Here is a 17,723-nt window from a genome sequence, read left to right as displayed (position 1 = left end):
TTTTTCCAAAAAAAACATGCTGTGGTAGAAAACCGTTCGTTTGTTCCGTCGGTGACAGCAATAACTTGTCAAGTGAAATAGCACTCAATCCACTACGCGAATGGTATTATAATCCCTCCAAAAAGTCATCGTTTTTTTATTGCCGCCTGGTGAAAATGAAAAAAAAATTCACCATATATTTTGGTAGCTACCAAGGCCTTTCGGATTCCTGGCCACACTGGCCTGGATGGCAATGAGGCTGCTGAGGGTGCTGCAATTAGCTTCATCGGACCAGAACCTGTCATTGGCATTGCTTTAAGTTTTGCTAAACAAACATTGAAAACTTGGATGACAAGAAAATTTCAGGATTTCTGCAAAATCTTCCAGGATTGGCTCACTCCAAGACGTTCATCCACCTCCCGATGCTGTATACCAAACAGTTGTTGGACTATAGTAGGGATGAATTACAATGTTCAACAGACCTCCTTTCACTGTCGCCTGAATCATCATATATGCAGAGACTCGCACTGTCGGAAGACAGTGTGTGTCAGTTCTGTTTGGAAAATGATGAAACAGCCTGCCCCGCTGCGGAATGAATCAGGTTTTCAGAGTTTGATAGAGCCACACTCTCACCATCTGACCTGAAAAATTACTCACCATATAAACTAATCGGCTTTGTCAAGAAGCTGGGTTTATTTGGTCGAGTTTGAATAAGTGTGAGCCACAATAAGCCCTTGCGGGTTACGAGAACAATTCCATCGTTTAGTAATTTATTCGTGAACTGTAGGTAGAAGGATTTGTGCCCAGCAACTATGACTCGAAATCTATAAGAGAACAAATGAAATAGGAATGAATTTCTAGAATATCAATTATCTATATTGAAAAAAAAAACGAGAAATGAAAATATAATAAATTGAATGAAATAAACAAGATACAAACTGAAAAATGAAAAGAAAAAAATGAGCATGTAGCGTCTTTATTTGTAATTTTCTACTATTATTAGTATTATCATTGTTGGCATGGAGCGACTCATCATATCAATAGTGACCTGCCTACGATCTCATACTACGTACAGGAAACGTGAACCGCTATTTTTTTGCTAATTACTTATTTCGCCGTGTGGTCTAGACTCTGTGCCATATTCGACTGTCTGGTAACTCATTTTAACTTTCCGTTTTGTTGTACAATCCAGTGAAGCTGAAGAAAGAACACTCCAAGAAAGGGCCCTTTCGAATGCAGGGATTTGTGCGAGGAATTCGGTGAGTTCGCTTTGTGCCACAATTCTTACAGTCCACTCTTGTTTTCATTTTCATTATTTTCAGAGTATTCGAAGATGCGACAAAGCAAAAAATTAAAATATAAATTGAAAAAATTTCAAACCATGACGTTTCGATAGTTAGTATCCACAATCGTCTTCAAGTGATGACTGTTAAAATTCAGCATAAAACATTGTCAACCACGTTTGAAGGTGGTTGACAATGTTTCTGGTACATTTCATCAGTTCAGACTTTCATTGTCTAATATCATATAAATTGATTTGAAATCCCTGAAAGAATTTGTAAAAAAATAAAAATATTAGCTGAAATAACAATGTTATTAAGAAAACAAGTGAAATTACAATAAAATAACATACAAGCAACAAAAAAATGAACTATTAACACGAGCTGAAAAAATTAACAATTATTAACCAAAAATGAAAATTAAAAATATAGAATCAAACGATTCCAAATCAAGTTACTTCACGACGTTTCGATTGTTAGTATCCACAATCGTCTCCACCCGAAGACGATTGCGGATACTAGCTCTGAGTGTGTATCGGAGGAGTTAATAACCCTTTGTGCCGTACTTTCAAGTTGTGTACGTCAATCCGAAATATATTTATTATACAGATGAGTCGGAATTTCATTGCAGATAACCTTATGATAGATACACGCAGAGTGTAGCGACCTTCGGTTCTCCATATTGAGCCAACAAGTTTCTGAGAGCTTTGATGAAATTCTCTTTCTTCTTCGTACCCTATGAATAAGGCGAAGGCAGAAGTTTTGAATCTTTTGTAGTCTTCTCTCGTTCATTATTATGTGGCTTGGTCCGTAGAGTACATTTGTATAGTTCAAAGATGAAATGACGAGACTTGTAATTCAGGGAGGAATTTTCGTTTGCCGTAAATCAGCTTGAGTGATGGGTAAGCTTTCTGGATTAGTTCATTCATATGGAAATCGAATCGGAGATCACTGTCTATGGTTATCCCGAGATTTTTTGATTTCTTCACAACTTCCAATCCATTAGCTAATATTGAGTTGCTTTTTCACAATATTTCTGTGATTTTTTGGACTCAATATCAGTATTTTCGACCTAGATGTATTATTCATCAAGCACCTATTTTCAGCAAGGGATGAGAATGTTTCGAGATCACGAGTGATCCGCCTATTAGCGTCATTTACCCTGTGTAGAAATAATAATAGGTTTGGGTGTCACCGGCATAGAGATGTGCACTGCAATACTGAAGGCATTCCACTGAAGTGACTAGTATATATCGTAAATAGTAGAGGGCCAAGAATTGATCACTGAGGAACGCACATATTCAAATTCAAATGTGTGGAATGAACTCCATCAAGAACAACTTCCTGGCGTCTGTTGTGTAGATAGTTTCGAAAAAAAACTAAATCATCTGACAAGCCAATGTAGTGTGAGATCGACAATAAGAGCTCATGATTGATGGTGTTAAATATCCTGCTAAAATCTGGAAGAGCCAGGACGGTACATTGATTTCGGTCACTCGCTTTGAAAATATCATCGATCGATTACCTTCAGAAGAGCTGTAGTACAGCTGTGACCACTCCTAAAACCTGACTTTACTGTTGAACTATAAATATGTTTATGAAGTATGGTCATTGAAAGTAATAAAAATTGTTATAAAAAGATGAAATCATTATGAATGTTTTTTTCAAACGATCTCGGTTCAGTGAAGACTTGATCTCGTTGTGGAATATTGAAGTCTTCAGAAATTGCATAGCAATTGGTACCAGATGTTATTGCTGAAAATTTACTTGACCATGATCGTGTGGAGTTTGGGTTCACTGATGGGTGCTGTTGGTAACTTAATTAGAAGTCTCTAGCTGTTGGGCATGGTGGTGCACCAATCCGATCATTCAGGCTAACAATTGCATGCCGAAAATTCTGGAATTGTCGTGTTACGTTAGATTAGGTCAAAAGTGAGTGGGTATATTCGAATCACCATCGTAAGCCGCAAAGGTGCATTGTGGCTCACACATATTGACACTTCACTAAATAAACGCAGCTTCTTAACGAAGACGATTAGTTTGTATGGTGAGTGATCTTTCAGGTCAGATGATAGAAGTACGGCTCTGCCAAACTCTGAGAACCTGATTTGGTTTCCACCAGGGCAGGCACAAAGTATGTTCTCTGCTGTTTCATCATTTTCTAAACATAGGCGACACACACTGTCTTCCTACAGTCCGAGTCTCTGCATATGATGATTCAAATTTCAATGACATGCGAGAAGGCCTGTTAGACATCGTAGTTCATCCCTATTGTAGTCCAACAACTGTTTGGTATCAAGCTTCGAAGGATGAATGAACGCAGAGTCGTTTTTGGCAATTTGCTACCAATTCAAACGTTGCTTGGTAGGAGCCAAGAGCTTCCAACGCGCCTCTTGACTATCCAAGAATATTTTTATTGACTTGTGTATAATTCCATATCTGTCTCAATTCTGACGTTAGCTGTCAAACTGACATACAGAATATTTTTCGCTGCGATAATTTCGAAGTTTTTTCCACAAATACAACTATTTCTGGTGGATGATCAGCCATTCACCAGTAGTTACATCTCTCCTATTAGTGAGTGCTTTAGTTGTAGTGCGCAAGGACCCTCCAGACTTCTGGTGAGTGCGTTCAAACTATCACTTTCACGGAACTCTTCATCGCCTACCCTTGGGATATCGAAGGGTGTGAGTTTTTCAACAGTATGGAGGAACTGCTTGACAGCCTGATGGTCAGGGACAGGGGTGAAGTAATTACCTTCATGGGTTTATTGCTTGATCGCCTGGGTCTGAGTCCATCAGAGCTGCTAAGGGGCAGCCCCGTGGCGGCAGTTCGGGAGCTCTCTGGCCCTCCACCAGGGGACAAGGAGCTTCTCGAGCGTCCGTCACGGAATGTATCCTCCAGACATACTCTCGTGGGCACCACCCTCTCTGCCCAGTCTGAGACAAACAACGACGACAATACGATCAAGCCTCAAGAACCGGCCAACAAAAAGCGTCGCCTTCCAGAAGAGTTTCCTTCTCTTCCATCTAAACCAGTCGCTCCAGTGAACAAAAATACCGGCACCAAGCCCAAAAAAGTGGCTAAAAAGGTGTCAAAGCTCCGGGACGAAGCCAAGAACAACACTTCAGAGTCAGAACTCTCAACAACAGAGTCTTCCGTCGTAGGTGATCATGAAATGTTGGTTGACGACAATAGGTCTGAAAAATCGATTCCGACTATGCAGGGTGGCCCAAAACAGCCATCCCAAAATCTAAATCAGGTTGAAAACCCCAATGATCAGGGAACTAGCTCCCCTCTCCCTCTGCATCCTGAGGTGCCCCAAAGCACCTGAAAAACGCGTTCCCCCAATTGTCGTTCGCCAGAAGGACAAGTGGGATCAATTCACAAAGCTGGCTGCCTTCCATAAGGTAAACTTCACCAAGGCAGTAAACATAGCTGACGGCATCAAGGTTCAGCCTTCTTCGGCCGAGGACTACAGGAGTATGTCCAAACTATTGGTGAGGGAAAAAATCTCCCACCACACGTATACCTTACCTGAAGACAGGCAAATCAGAGCCGTGTTCAGAGGAGTCCCGGAACATCTGGAGACCGCTGATATCGAGGACGCCTTGGTTGAAAAAGGTTTTCAACCATCATCCGTCACCAGAATGATGCGAGGAAATCGACCGATTTTGGTTCAAGTGAACCAAAATCAGAAGCACATTTATGACGTCCGGGATCTCCTCAACGTTAAAGTTAAGGTTGAGCCCCAACACCAAAAAACACTGTTAGGGCAGTGTCACCGATGTCAGCGGTTCGGAGATAGCCAACGGAACTGCCTAGCTATTCCCATTTGCGTCAAATGCGCCGGCAGACACCTTTCAGGTGAGTGTAAGAAGCCACGAGCAGATCCGCCCAAGTGCAATAATTGCAAGGGTGTGCATACTGCAAACTACCGCGGTTGTCCTGAGTTCCCCATGGTTCGCAGAGGGACCAAAGTAGCTGCAAATGCCCCCCTATATGCACCCACATCTGGAAGGCATTCTGCCGGAGCATCTGGCTCACGCCCGGGAATGAGCTACGCAGGAGCGGCCAAGAGCGGTAACACCTCCGCCAGACCGACCGAGGCGCCCAGTAGTCCCCGCCCGTCGAAGGTTAGTGACATCTGTTCCGCTCTGGACCAGATGAAGAAATTCTTCATTCAGTTCCCCGTACTCGAAAAGATGTTTACGGTGAACACCAACGTGCTAACTGGAACCTCTTAATGGCTAGACAACCAACATTGCCTAGTTCTCTTAAGGTTGTATTTTGGAATGCCAACAGTATTTCAAACAAGATTTTAGATTTTGAGAATTTTCTAATACAACAAAATATCGATGTTGCACTGGTGCAGGAAACGCACCTGTACAATCAACCTTTTGGTATTCCAAACTACCGTTTTTACCACAGAGAACGTGTTGGACGTGCTGAAGGAGGAGTTGGCATTTTTTTCAAACGTAATCTTCCTCACGTACAATTCGGCATTGACTCGGATCAGTTACATGGCACGGAAGCCGTGGGCGTTGAGCTCCAACTGAGAAGAGGTCGTCATAGACTAATCTCAGTTCACAACCCTCCGCGGAATCGTCTACTCTCAGAATCACTGGATGGACTGCTGATGTCGACAAATACCCCCACAATTGCTGCTGCTGGTGACTTCAACGCCAAGCACAATCTTTGGAGCAGACTCACCAATGCAAACAGCTGAGCGCTCCATGCGCATACTGACAGTCATCCTGATGCTGGGTGATGATCCCCCTCCCCAGGATTATCGCATGAGATCATCCACGGATTGGGAAGCCTTCAAGGCTCACCTAGTGGAGACACGTACAGACCGTGATGCGCTTCAAACTCGCAACGGTCTCGACGCGGCAGTGGTAGATTTCGAATTGTCTGTGAACAACGCTTTCCGCGCAGCCACAACCAGGACAGAGTGTCCTCTGCGGAGCTACAATGAGTTTTCTCCCAGGGTAAAGAACCTTATCCGGGAGAGAAATCGACTCAGACGAGTTTATCAGCGGACTCTCTACCCTGGAGACAAGGCTGCTGCTAGCAGGATGGCCAACCAGGTTAAACAGGCCATCACTGACTATAGAAACGGGAGGTGGAGTGAGTGTTTAGAATCGCTCGAACCTGGGGATGACGAGCTCTGGCAAGAAGAGGAAAACCGCTCCCTTCCCTCTTCACGGACAGCGCGGCATCTGCTACTCTCCCGCCGAGAAGGCATTGGCCTTTGCAGACACAATAGAGAGACTGTTTCAACTTAAAGTTGATCCGGATGATGATATTGACCGTGATATCCAGCTGGAACACCGGGTTCGGCGCATCCTTAGGGAAAATGATGACGACGTGATCCGTCCAGCTCCGGAGGAAGAACTGAGGGGGTACATTAGGGCCTCCAAACCCAAGAAGGCTCCGGGAATTGACTCAGTCAACAACAGGTTGTTGAAGCAGCTCCCGGAGAACTTCATCAGATACCTGCTGGACAATATCAATAGCTCAATTACTCTCAGATACTTCCCCCGAAGATGGAAGCATGCTGTAGTTGTCATGATTCCGAAACAGGGCCAGAATCCGCTGTTTCACCAGAATCATCGTCCGATTAGTCTGCTTTGCTCAACGGCTAAGTTGGCTGAACGTGTTGTGCTGCAAAGGCTAACAGAAGAAGTTGAAGACCGAAATGTTCTGCCTGACCAACAATTCGGCTTCAGGAGGGCATACTCCACCGAGCTGCAGGCCCTGAGACTGGTCGAAAATTCCATCTCAGAGCTGAACAACAGGAAGACAGTCCATTTCGTTCTCTTGGATATTTCGAAAGCCTTCGACCGAGTCTGGCACGAAGGCCTGCGACACAAAATGCTCGATTTCGATCTGCCTCGGGGTCTGGTCCTGTGGATTAGGTCCTTTCTGAAAGGCAGAACATTTCAGGTCCGAGTTGAAGGAACCCTCTCTCCCGTCAGGGAAATCGAAGCTGGAGTGCCTCAGGGGTGTGCTGTCTCCACTACTGTACAGCCTTTACGTGAGCGACCTTTCGAGGTTCGATCACGTGACGATTTCGCTTTACGCCGATGATACGGCTCTCTTCGCTTCTTCCATGGGTCGGGCGTTGGCGGTCGTCTACATGCAACGCGCATTGGATGACCTCGAACGCTGGTACCTTGACTGGAAGATTCGAGTGAATCCAGAAAAAACTGAGGCGATAGACTTGGGGAGACGTAAAGTTTCTCCAGACACAAGGGTCACGATTTCAGACAGGGAGATCGAATGGCAAACGCGAGTTAAGTACCTAGGTCTTTGGGTAGACCGCCGAGTCACCTGGGCAAATCACATTGATTATATTAAGAGCAAAGTGCAGATGAGGATAGCTAAACTCTATCCTCTGGTCAATAGAAATTCAAAACTCAATCTTAAAAATAAGATTTTACTATACAATACGATGTTCAAGCCTGTCATCATGTATGCTTCAGGTGCTTGGGGACAAACCGCCCCGTCAAACCTCTCCATTTTGGAAAGGTTGCAAAACAAACTTCTCAGGATGCTGGTGAATGCTCCATAGTTCGTGCGGAATGAAGCCATCTGCAGAGATTTGAAGCTGTTAACTATACGGCAGTCCATTCAGTTCGAGTCAGCGGAAACTCATGATAACCCATTAGTTAGGGAAGCTGTAGATTACACTATAGACGACCCCACTCGATTCAGAAGGCCCCGTCGCTCGGTTGAATGAAGGCCCACGAGGTCTGTTAAAATGAACAGTTTGTTCTTCAAATACCCCAGTCAGGAAGGGGTACACAAGGCCAGAGCGGCATAGAGGTCATTGAACCTTTATGTCGCCACCAAAACACCTTACGTTATGAACCATTCGTCCTCCTGACGAATCTCAGTTGAAAGGGCAAGGGAAAAAAAATTCCAACCTGATGAAAATGAAGATGACTATGGATATATCTGTCTTGGGTCTACGACTGAAAACACCTGCATCAGAACCTGAAGGTGTTTTTGATTCATCTGTGAACCAAACACTATCTGCTCTTAATATTTTCTCCTCACGAAGGATTCAGTCATCTCTACTCGTGAACAGTAGAGTTCATAGTTGATAGTTGGAGTCATGAAGTCAGAGGTCATTTTCAGAATGCTGTGACTTTCAGTGTCAACCAACAGTCTGATGCACTCTGCATGAAATTGATTTGTACAATGTGCAGTCCATCTAGCCTCCCTCTTCAAAAAAATGTGAAGCGGAGGTAGATCTAGAAGGATCTCTATGGCCGCTGCCGGTGTGGTATTGATGTCATCACTGATGCCATCAATAATACCGTTGAGCCAGAGTTAAACTTTTTCCCAGTGAGCGTTCCAGGTGAAATTTTTATCAAGGACAATGCCAATATATTTCACCTCCGTTCCAAATGAAATGACGTCACCATTGAGGATTTTCCATCATTATCGTGATGAATTCTTACGACGATGTACTTGTGTGGTGGTGGTAGCTTACAAATAAAAAAAAACATAAGTACTGGGTTCACCGATGATCAGGGTTCAGTAGCACAGCTGTACCGTTGTAGCTCGCGAATTAAGCAATGATCCTGATGAATTCAAGAATATTGTTTGGATGTCGAAGCCACTTCTCAATCGCTTGTAAGAATAAGTGAATTCACTGATAATAAGAAGGACACTAACTGAATATTAGCTCTGAGTGCTGGGAAAAATTGACAATCCCATGAGCCGAGTAAAATAATTTTTATTACATCGGAATATTTTCAAAAGAAAGGGTTCTAGTTCAGTAAAAAGTTGATCCCGTTATGGAATATTGAAGTGTTCGGGATTTGGATAATGATTTGTAGCAGATGTTGATGCTGAAGACCCACTTGACCATGATTGTGTAGAGATTGAACTCACTCTTGGGGGCTATTGGAAGTCGCTAGCTGTTGAGCATGATGGTGCACTAGTCTGATCAATCAGGCTAACAATATTCCTTCAGAAAAATCTGGAATTGGCATGTAGTCATTTTTTCAACCTATTGAAGTAGGTGACGTCGTCTGTATTTCTGTGGATTTTCAGAATGGATAGCGTTATAGAAATAGCGTTCTTTGAAAATTACTGTTCAATAATATCATGATAATATTTATCCAATCAATATGCGTATGATATCAAATTAATCATGAAAGAAACATAGTTACGACATACTTACATAATTGCACACATTATTTTCATTATAGTGATTTTCGGCTCAAATTTTCAAATTACACGACACTACTCAAATGGCTATTCCTAGATAATTGAGGACGACACTCCAGTGGAAGGTAAGATAGTGCAAATATTGCTAGTCTGGCCAGTTTATGGGAACATGTGGATTAGTTAATAAAATACACTAACGCATGTAGTTAAAGGTTGAACGATCGTACCGAATCGTGCAGGATAGTGCAAATAAAAGTGTAAATAATTGTAATCTGAGGATAGGATCGAAGTATAAAAATTATTTCTGTAATTCAATGCATATCGCTTATAATATTCATGCGAAGTCATTTTTGCTGAAAATATAACAGTAAGTGAGTCGTAATATCCAAATATTGAAATCGGATAGATTTAGCAATATCAAGTTTTTTGAAAATTTTTCGAAAACAGTAGTCGAGCAGGACTAAACGGTTGCATCAAAATTATTTCCTTGTTTAGGAGTAAGCGGTTCAATATCACATAAACAATGTTTTCAATGTTTTTCAATGTTTTCAATGTTTTCAATCTTCAGATAATTGTTTGAATTATCTAGCAAACGTTCTCTTGTTCTCGATACGACCGATAAAACGATACAGAATATAAACAAAAAGACCAACTTTGCCAGTACACCGTTAACGGACATCTTTGAGGGTCAACTAAAGTCGAGCAAACATCGTCGAGCATCACATTACTGAGAATTTCTAGCCTTTCCTTACGCTGCCTCTCATCAACATTGGAAAAGTGAAGACTGCCATATTATCACTTGAAGTATTCGTCTCCAAAAACAGATGGGAGAAATGATTTCGTCGAAAATCAATGGCCAGGTCGAAGCGTGGGAGCAAGAACTACTTTGCGAACCCCCCCTCGTTAGCCTCATATTACATTTAAAGCGTTTCGATTATAGAAACGGCGGTGGCAAGAAGATTATCAAGGCTTTGGAATTTGAATTCGACTTGAACTTTGATTCGATACTAGTATTATCGAAAACATATTCTTCAGAAGAGATACAGTACAAGCTATTCGCCGTTGTGTACCACGACGGTAAAAAGGCCTATGTCTTCCATGTAGGCTACAACTGTTGGTTGAGGTAGCACTATTCCTCGGTGCAAAAGAACTACGTCCTGAAGCTCCAGGGAGCGCGAGTTCCTTATTTCTTGTTCTACAGGCGTTGTAGGCGTTGTTGTATTGATAACTGATTATTTATTTATATTGTTTTCATAGGTTCATTTCCAATAGCTATCCTACAATAACTAAAGTATGTTTTTCATATTTTCAAGTAGTTTCAATATACTTTCTATATCAGCGTAACAGCCATTCATTCTATAACTATTCTTGAAGGCATGTTGACTTTTCTGGTCTTTTACATTTTTGTGTTTCTAATTTTAAATTTCCGACAATGGAGATGGTAAATGAGTCGAAATGTACGTCATTTCTGGTAATTTGATCATAATTGTATGACAATTCACCAAATGAGAGAAAACGAACAAGAAATACGAGTACATTCATTCATTCTGTTATTATTGTCTTGATTGAAATATTTTCCAATAAATAAAACTAAATTATGTAAACTCCGATGTGATTGATTTTGTTTGAAATTCAAAAGTTATCTAAATGCGAATCATAAATTTTCGAGTGGAAGAACTCGAATTCAATAGTAAAAATCCGGATACTTGAGCATATATAAACATATGTATATAGACAAAAAAATATGGTTATTTCGAATCGATTCGAATTTTCATCAATTCTCAAATGTAACTAATGAATATACTATTCATCTACATGATAAGAACACATTTACAACTTTCTATGACAACATTTGGTCAAAATATAATAATATCATTAAATTCAGGAAAATCCAATTAGAATGAGTTAAAAAACACACGAAAGCGGTTTCAATTGAAAATAATTTGGGCGTTAAAAATTGTTTCCGTTGTTATGGTCGCCACGACTACAAATTAATGTTGCGAGTGGAGAATTTAAAAGCAGGAAAAGAGTTTATGACACGTTTTGCGTCCAATTGTTCATTTCTTTCTCATTTCAACATGAAAAGCAGTAGATATCAATAACAATATTTGAAAAAAATTTGTAGATCAGTTTCAACTCCATATGAATAAGCAAACTACAAACACGTTGCCCAAGTGGATGCAATACTTGGTTGCAGTAAGAAGACAAATGCATGCAGGAGTTAACAACAACAGCAGCCGTACCTTGTCGTTCTGGTCAGATCACCTCAGGTTGGAGGTATCACTCAATGCGTTTACAGGAAAGCATCAACTAAACAAAATGGATGAAACTAAATCAATTCATAATTTTAGAATCTAGCAAAACATGTGACAGCTTAAAAAATTTTATATTCAAATCAGATCAGATTGAATATCTTCAAGACACATTTTTGAAAAGAAATGTGAAAACAAGTCGACTTTCGATCTCAAAAAAAAATAATTACTTTGATCCTCCAGTGGAATAATATTCTGGTAAGTTGAATATCTTTTCTCTTTTTACCAAGGTCGAAAAGATTAGAGAATATCAGAGAATATCAAAGCTGTTTTCTACCATGTTCTGTCTAGTAGATATTTCCAATAGAATAACTGTTTTTATGAATAGATATAGTCAATATGGAAAGTTTTCTCAGCCCTGTGGTTGCAAATTTCTGCATTGAACTTTTCAAGAAAGAAGTGCTCAGCACCACTCCATAAAAACCAACCTGTTGGTTCCGCTATGATGATGACACTTCTGTTATTTCGAAAACTTATTCATCCTGATTGTTATCGCAATTAGAACTCCAACTACCATTCAGAGCAACAACAAGCTGAGATGAAAACATTTGTTGATGGTGCCACTAACGAAGATCATTTTGTATTTTCTCAAAATATCTTCGCCGTTCACTATTACGTCGAAAAGGCAGGATGAACTTCATATATTTCCGCAAATACATCTCTTTCATCTCATTAATTTTTGTTCTTTATTTTGTGGATCTACTCTCGATAATAAGCTCAGAAACTCTACTTGATGAATTTTCATTTTTTCATTTAGTTTCATAAACTACACCTCACGATTTGATCTCCACAAACATTATTTGAGAAATATATCACGACATGTCTCTTCAACAGTGATTTGAATATTCAGTATTCAAATCACTGTTCTCAAATGAAGTTTGTGGATATCAAATTTTGAGGTGTACTTGATGAAATTACTATGAATCTTCATCGAGTAACGGCCAAATCAATCAGAAAAATCTTCATTCAGTGTCCTAATATGTTCTTTTCAATGTGAACACATTCCAGAGTTCTACACAGCTTTAAAATTTTGATAAATTGATGAAATATTACGTCTCGTTTCACACAGAAGGATTATTTGTCTGAAATAATCTATTTGTGATACTTTGTGACCTATTTGAGATTATATTATGACTTCAGTTATTAGATTTATATACCCTACTCACAAAAGATATATTCTTCAATTCCGAGAACCGACATCGAATTCTGCAGAAAATGTACGTTTGGTGGGAAACTGAACAAACGATAATCCGGAAAACAGGCCAGTTTCATTTTTTGAACGGTTTTATTCCGCTTACCCTGTTTGTTTGTTGGTTTATTTATTCGGGTTGAATTCAGTAACGAAAATTTAACCCCTTCCTGTTGACAGATCGATCTGAAATTTGTTACACACATTTAGTTTTGATGACAATACAATTTAATAGATTCTGTATCATTGTATCCAAGATGCCGCAGCCACAAATTGGCAGATTACATATTTTTTTCACAACTACCTCAATATGGGTATCGAATGGCAGTGCTTAACTAGTATAATAGAAGTACACTTTGAAAAAGATGCAAACTCAAGATGGCTACAGTTACAAAATGGCGGATTACATTTTTTTCACAACTACCTCTATATGGATTTCAAATGACAGAACTTCACTAGTGCTATATTAGTACACTATGGAAAGATGCAAATCCAATAAAATCCATACAAAAACCTATGTCAACTCAGAATCGGGATGCAAGCATGGATCTTCCACCCAAGTCGAAATTTTGTATAGTGTCGACAGCTGTGTGGCGTTAGGGTGGCCAAAAATGATACGCCGTTAGCGATATACCACCCAAATTAAGCTAAAAGGTGCCGAGAACTGTGTGGCATTAGGGTGGATGAAAATTAGAAACTAAAAACTTTTTTTGATTGAAAAATGTACTGAAAACAAAAAATAATTCGAAAGGTCCTAGGTAACAGTCATCACACAACTCTGCTAAGCAATCTACGGAATTGATCAGATGATAAAATCGTTGGGCAGCGTAACCTGGATGAAGATGTAAACACTACGCCTAACGATTTTATTATTACTTCAACCTCACTTGCATATATGTACTTCACTAGTGATCCGCCCCAGCTTTACACGGGTGCAATGCTGATACGAAATATACCATAGACCATTTTCACATACAACTTTTTTTATTGCACATCTGGAACACGAGACGATTTTACATACAAAATTTTAGCCTCCGACAAAATAGCGGTTTGGAGAAACATTGATGGAAATATAATTTTGTTTTATGGAGGCTCCTTTTTCCCCCGCGGCTGGTCGCCCCATTTGGAACATTTGAAAATTCTCTCTTATTACACACTACAACATAAAACGAACCTTCATACAAAATTTCAGCCTTCGAGAATATATGGGTACGGAAAAACGTAATTTCCATATATAAACGCGTTCCTTTTATTTCCAGGGGGTGCCCCCGTTGAAATAATTGAAAATTCTGTAACGAATTGAAGAATTTACTGTCTCAAACAAATTTATTTCTAACAATATTTCACTATCGCAAACTAATTCATTCACAACACTTAGCACTTAATTCATTTTCACTATTTGAATTTTTTATTTAACTGCTCGATTCACTTTCTGAATTCGACTGCCATCTCTGGACGAGAAGCAGGGCTTATATATCGGTTACGATCGTTCTAGATTTCTCTGTTGGTCTCTGTACTCGCCTAGTATTTTCCCGGCGAGTCAGACTGCACTCTTTCGCGGTGATGTCATGTGTTTATTCGCCGGCTGAGATATCGGTCAGGGACGGCTTCAGATTCGTTACAATTCTTTTTCACTGCACATTTACAACACGAAAGGAACCTACATATAAAATTTCAGTCTCCGAAAGTATAGCGGTACGAAGAAATAATGAAGAAAATTAATTTTCAAATGTAAACGCGCTCCTTTTATCCTCAGGAGGGCGCTCCAGTTAAAACATTTGAAAATCCTTCCTAATTGCACATCTACAATATGAAACTAACACACATACAAAATTTCATGCTCCGAAAATATACTGGTGTGGAAAAACAGTGATAACTTTTTTTATGGACTGCCCTTTCTCCCTCGCGGAAGAAAATAAAAGAAAATGAAAAATCCTTTCTCATAGCTAATCTACAATATGAAACAAACCTACGTACAAAATTTCAGCCTTCGATAATATACCGGTATGGAGAAACAATGATGGAAATGTAACTTCATTTTATGAACGCTCCCCCTGCAGCTGGCGCCCTAGATATTCTGAAGATACTTGATATTCACAAAATTTAATAAATGTATCGTGTCGATAAATCAGTATTTCTAATGCAAAAAATAGTTATTTTCGGAGAAATGAGTCAAGTGTAAGTAATATTTGCCTATTAGTTTCTCGTCGAGCTGTAGCTGTAGTTTTCTTCGACCAAGAACGGGACAGACTTGAAGCACGAATTTTTTACTTGATAAAATGGACTTAGACTCTTTGTAAAACGTGGAAAATGACATTTATTTGAACTGGACGAATGGAAAACCCACCATTCGGCAAATTAACTGAAAATCTATTACGTGCGGCAATCAGAGATGGAAGTCCTTGTTCTGTCATAAACTGTCATAAAAAGTCTTCAACACTTAAACCCTGGAAAAACAATTTCCATAATGTTAATTCATTCAACAGTTCGATTCTCTAAAAGGTGAATCTCATATGTAATGGATATGATCGACATGAGTTTTTATATTTTCTAAACGAAGGGTTCTGTTAACCAAAAAAAAACACGAAAAATGTTTTCAAAGAGATGACGTCGCATGTTCTGGAAAAGTCGTTGTGACCCAGTAGAACCCTCAGAAACCCTTTTATGGAACTATATTCGAAACAATTTCGTTCAAATTCTTGAAATTGAACCACACGGCTCACCACTGAACAAATCCCTTCTCAAAATTCTCGTTCACCACTATCTTCCAATATGTCACATCTCCTTGGCATTCTCATGATCAAGGATCACCCACGGCGCAAGTATATTCTGAGAAATTCACCCAAATAATTTCGACAACACCTCATTCCTGACTTTCGGTTTAACGAATATAGAAATTCTATCTCGAAGGGATGCGATGGAATTGTTCCTATTGAGAAGAAAAACTTACGAATCTGTACCAGAATCTAATTATCATACGTGTGTTGAGAGAATGAAAAACAAAGGACATTCGAGAAAATTCGGAAATTTTTATGAGTAATAAAAAAGGAATGTTTCATTCAAAGATGTTTTATCAAAAAATAAGGAGGTATAACTTGGATTGCCAACTCCTCAGGAATCTTTCTTCAAAATCATCTAAGATCACCTTCGGTAACATAAAAATTAAATAAAAAATACAGTACGTTTTTGTAAACGCTACAGGATTGCAGAAATTTATAGTAATCAAATCAGCCGTTGACCCTCATACAGTAACTATGGTCTCTTTTCGTTGGGTTTCCGCTTTTGGGAAGTGCCTGGGTGGTTCATCGGTGTCCTATTACTCTCCTCAATGACTCATGTTGTCATATAGGATTAATTTTTCATCAGGCAATCCGATCCAAAAAATATCGTTTTGGTTGAGCAAAAGCAAAGAAGAACGGACTTTGAAACCTGACAGTTTCTGTCGTTCAAATCGTGAAGCATCCACTTTTCGAGATTTTTGACTACTGCAGTACTTTTTAAATCATCAAAAATCAAACGGGAGCTGACGTCCAGTTCTTTCGCCATCCAACGAACCGTTTATAATGGATCAGTCTCCACAAGGGTCCTCAAATAGTCGTATTGGCTTACTGTAGGTTGACCACTTCGGGGCTTATCTTCGAGGATAAAATCTCCGGAACGAAATTTCGCAAACCAACACATCAAGCAGTGCGTTCATTAACAATATCATTGCCAAATGACTAGTTAATTTTCCGGGCTATTTCAGCAACTCTTTGTTTCAATTCCAATACGTGTAGAAAATTGCTTAACGACATCGTATATTAATGAGCTGAAAAAAAGGCAAAAATGTGAGTTCTCTACAAAATTCTCTATCGATCAGTGTACCTATACCACGACACAGTAAAATAAATGTTCATTGAGATATGGAGCAACAAACGCACAACATCAAAACGGGCAAAATTTTTGAAATAACCTTACAAGATGGTCCTGATTCTTCTTTTCAAAAATGTAACGTTGAATTATCCATTATTCTTATGATGAGATTGGAAATGAGCCTCCATGTGGATAATTAGGTTTTCTGACTTGTTGTCGAAAAATAAAAAATTATGATTATTTTTTTGTTTCAGTCATGGTATGATTATAAGCTACGATGGGAACCAAAGGAATATGGAGGTGTTCATATGCTCCATGTTCCATCGGATCATATTTGGAGACCAGACATTGTTCTCTATAATAAGTGAGTACCCATTCCAGACTTATCTGTCTTTTTGTTGTCTAGACGTTTGTAACTATGTAGTTTGACTACTAACCATTTAGTTTCAGATAATATTGTATATAGTAACGAACTCTTCTCGTGATAGGCTGGAATTTTGGACATTACTTCTATTCAGGATGTAGTCTTATGATGTTTTCAAAGTCGTAAAAATATTTCACATAATATATCACTTTTCCCTTGAATAAATTTCAAAGACATAACCGGTATCTTTGTATTGATAATTTGATATGAAATGAAAAGTAACAGTGGTAATATGATATTTCCTAAAAACAAACGTATCATAAGTTTAGTGAGATTCTGTATGTCATTGACTCGATCATAATAGAATTTAAATTTGAATGAAGGTTTTAAACAATCAGAATAACATATTGTCAATTGAAATATCAATTCCATAACAGAAATTTCTCTGCATTCATACAATTTCAATCATCTGTAGGATACCCTGAGAATATAATATCTTTGAATACTTCATTATTCTCTCTTCCGAATTATCTAAACTATGGTATAAGTATTCATAGAAA

At 39.3% G+C, this 17,723-nt stretch overlaps 1 protein-coding gene across 1 annotated transcript in view; it reads left to right on the top strand.

Moving 5' to 3' along the window:
* Nucleotides 1-17,723, top strand: part of nAChRalpha4 (nicotinic Acetylcholine Receptor alpha4) — a 700,819-nt gene that overhangs the window by 209,991 nt on the left and 473,105 nt on the right. Inside the window, exon 3 of the mRNA XM_074173005.1 lies at nt 17,054-17,163. Within this exon, the coding sequence (XP_074029106.1) occupies nt 17,054-17,163 (110 nt within the window). The remainder of the gene's footprint in view (nt 1-17,053; nt 17,164-17,723) is intronic.

Source organism: Leptinotarsa decemlineata, unplaced genomic scaffold, assembly GCF_025532065.1.
Source record: "Leptinotarsa decemlineata unplaced genomic scaffold, Ldec_3_MD MMD2_tig00000199_RagTag_RagTag, whole genome shotgun sequence".
Classification (NCBI taxonomy): Eukaryota; Metazoa; Arthropoda; class Insecta; order Coleoptera; family Chrysomelidae; genus Leptinotarsa; species Leptinotarsa decemlineata.
The sequence above is the reverse complement of the archived record's forward strand: the minus strand, read 5'-3'. Positions and strand labels throughout refer to the sequence as shown.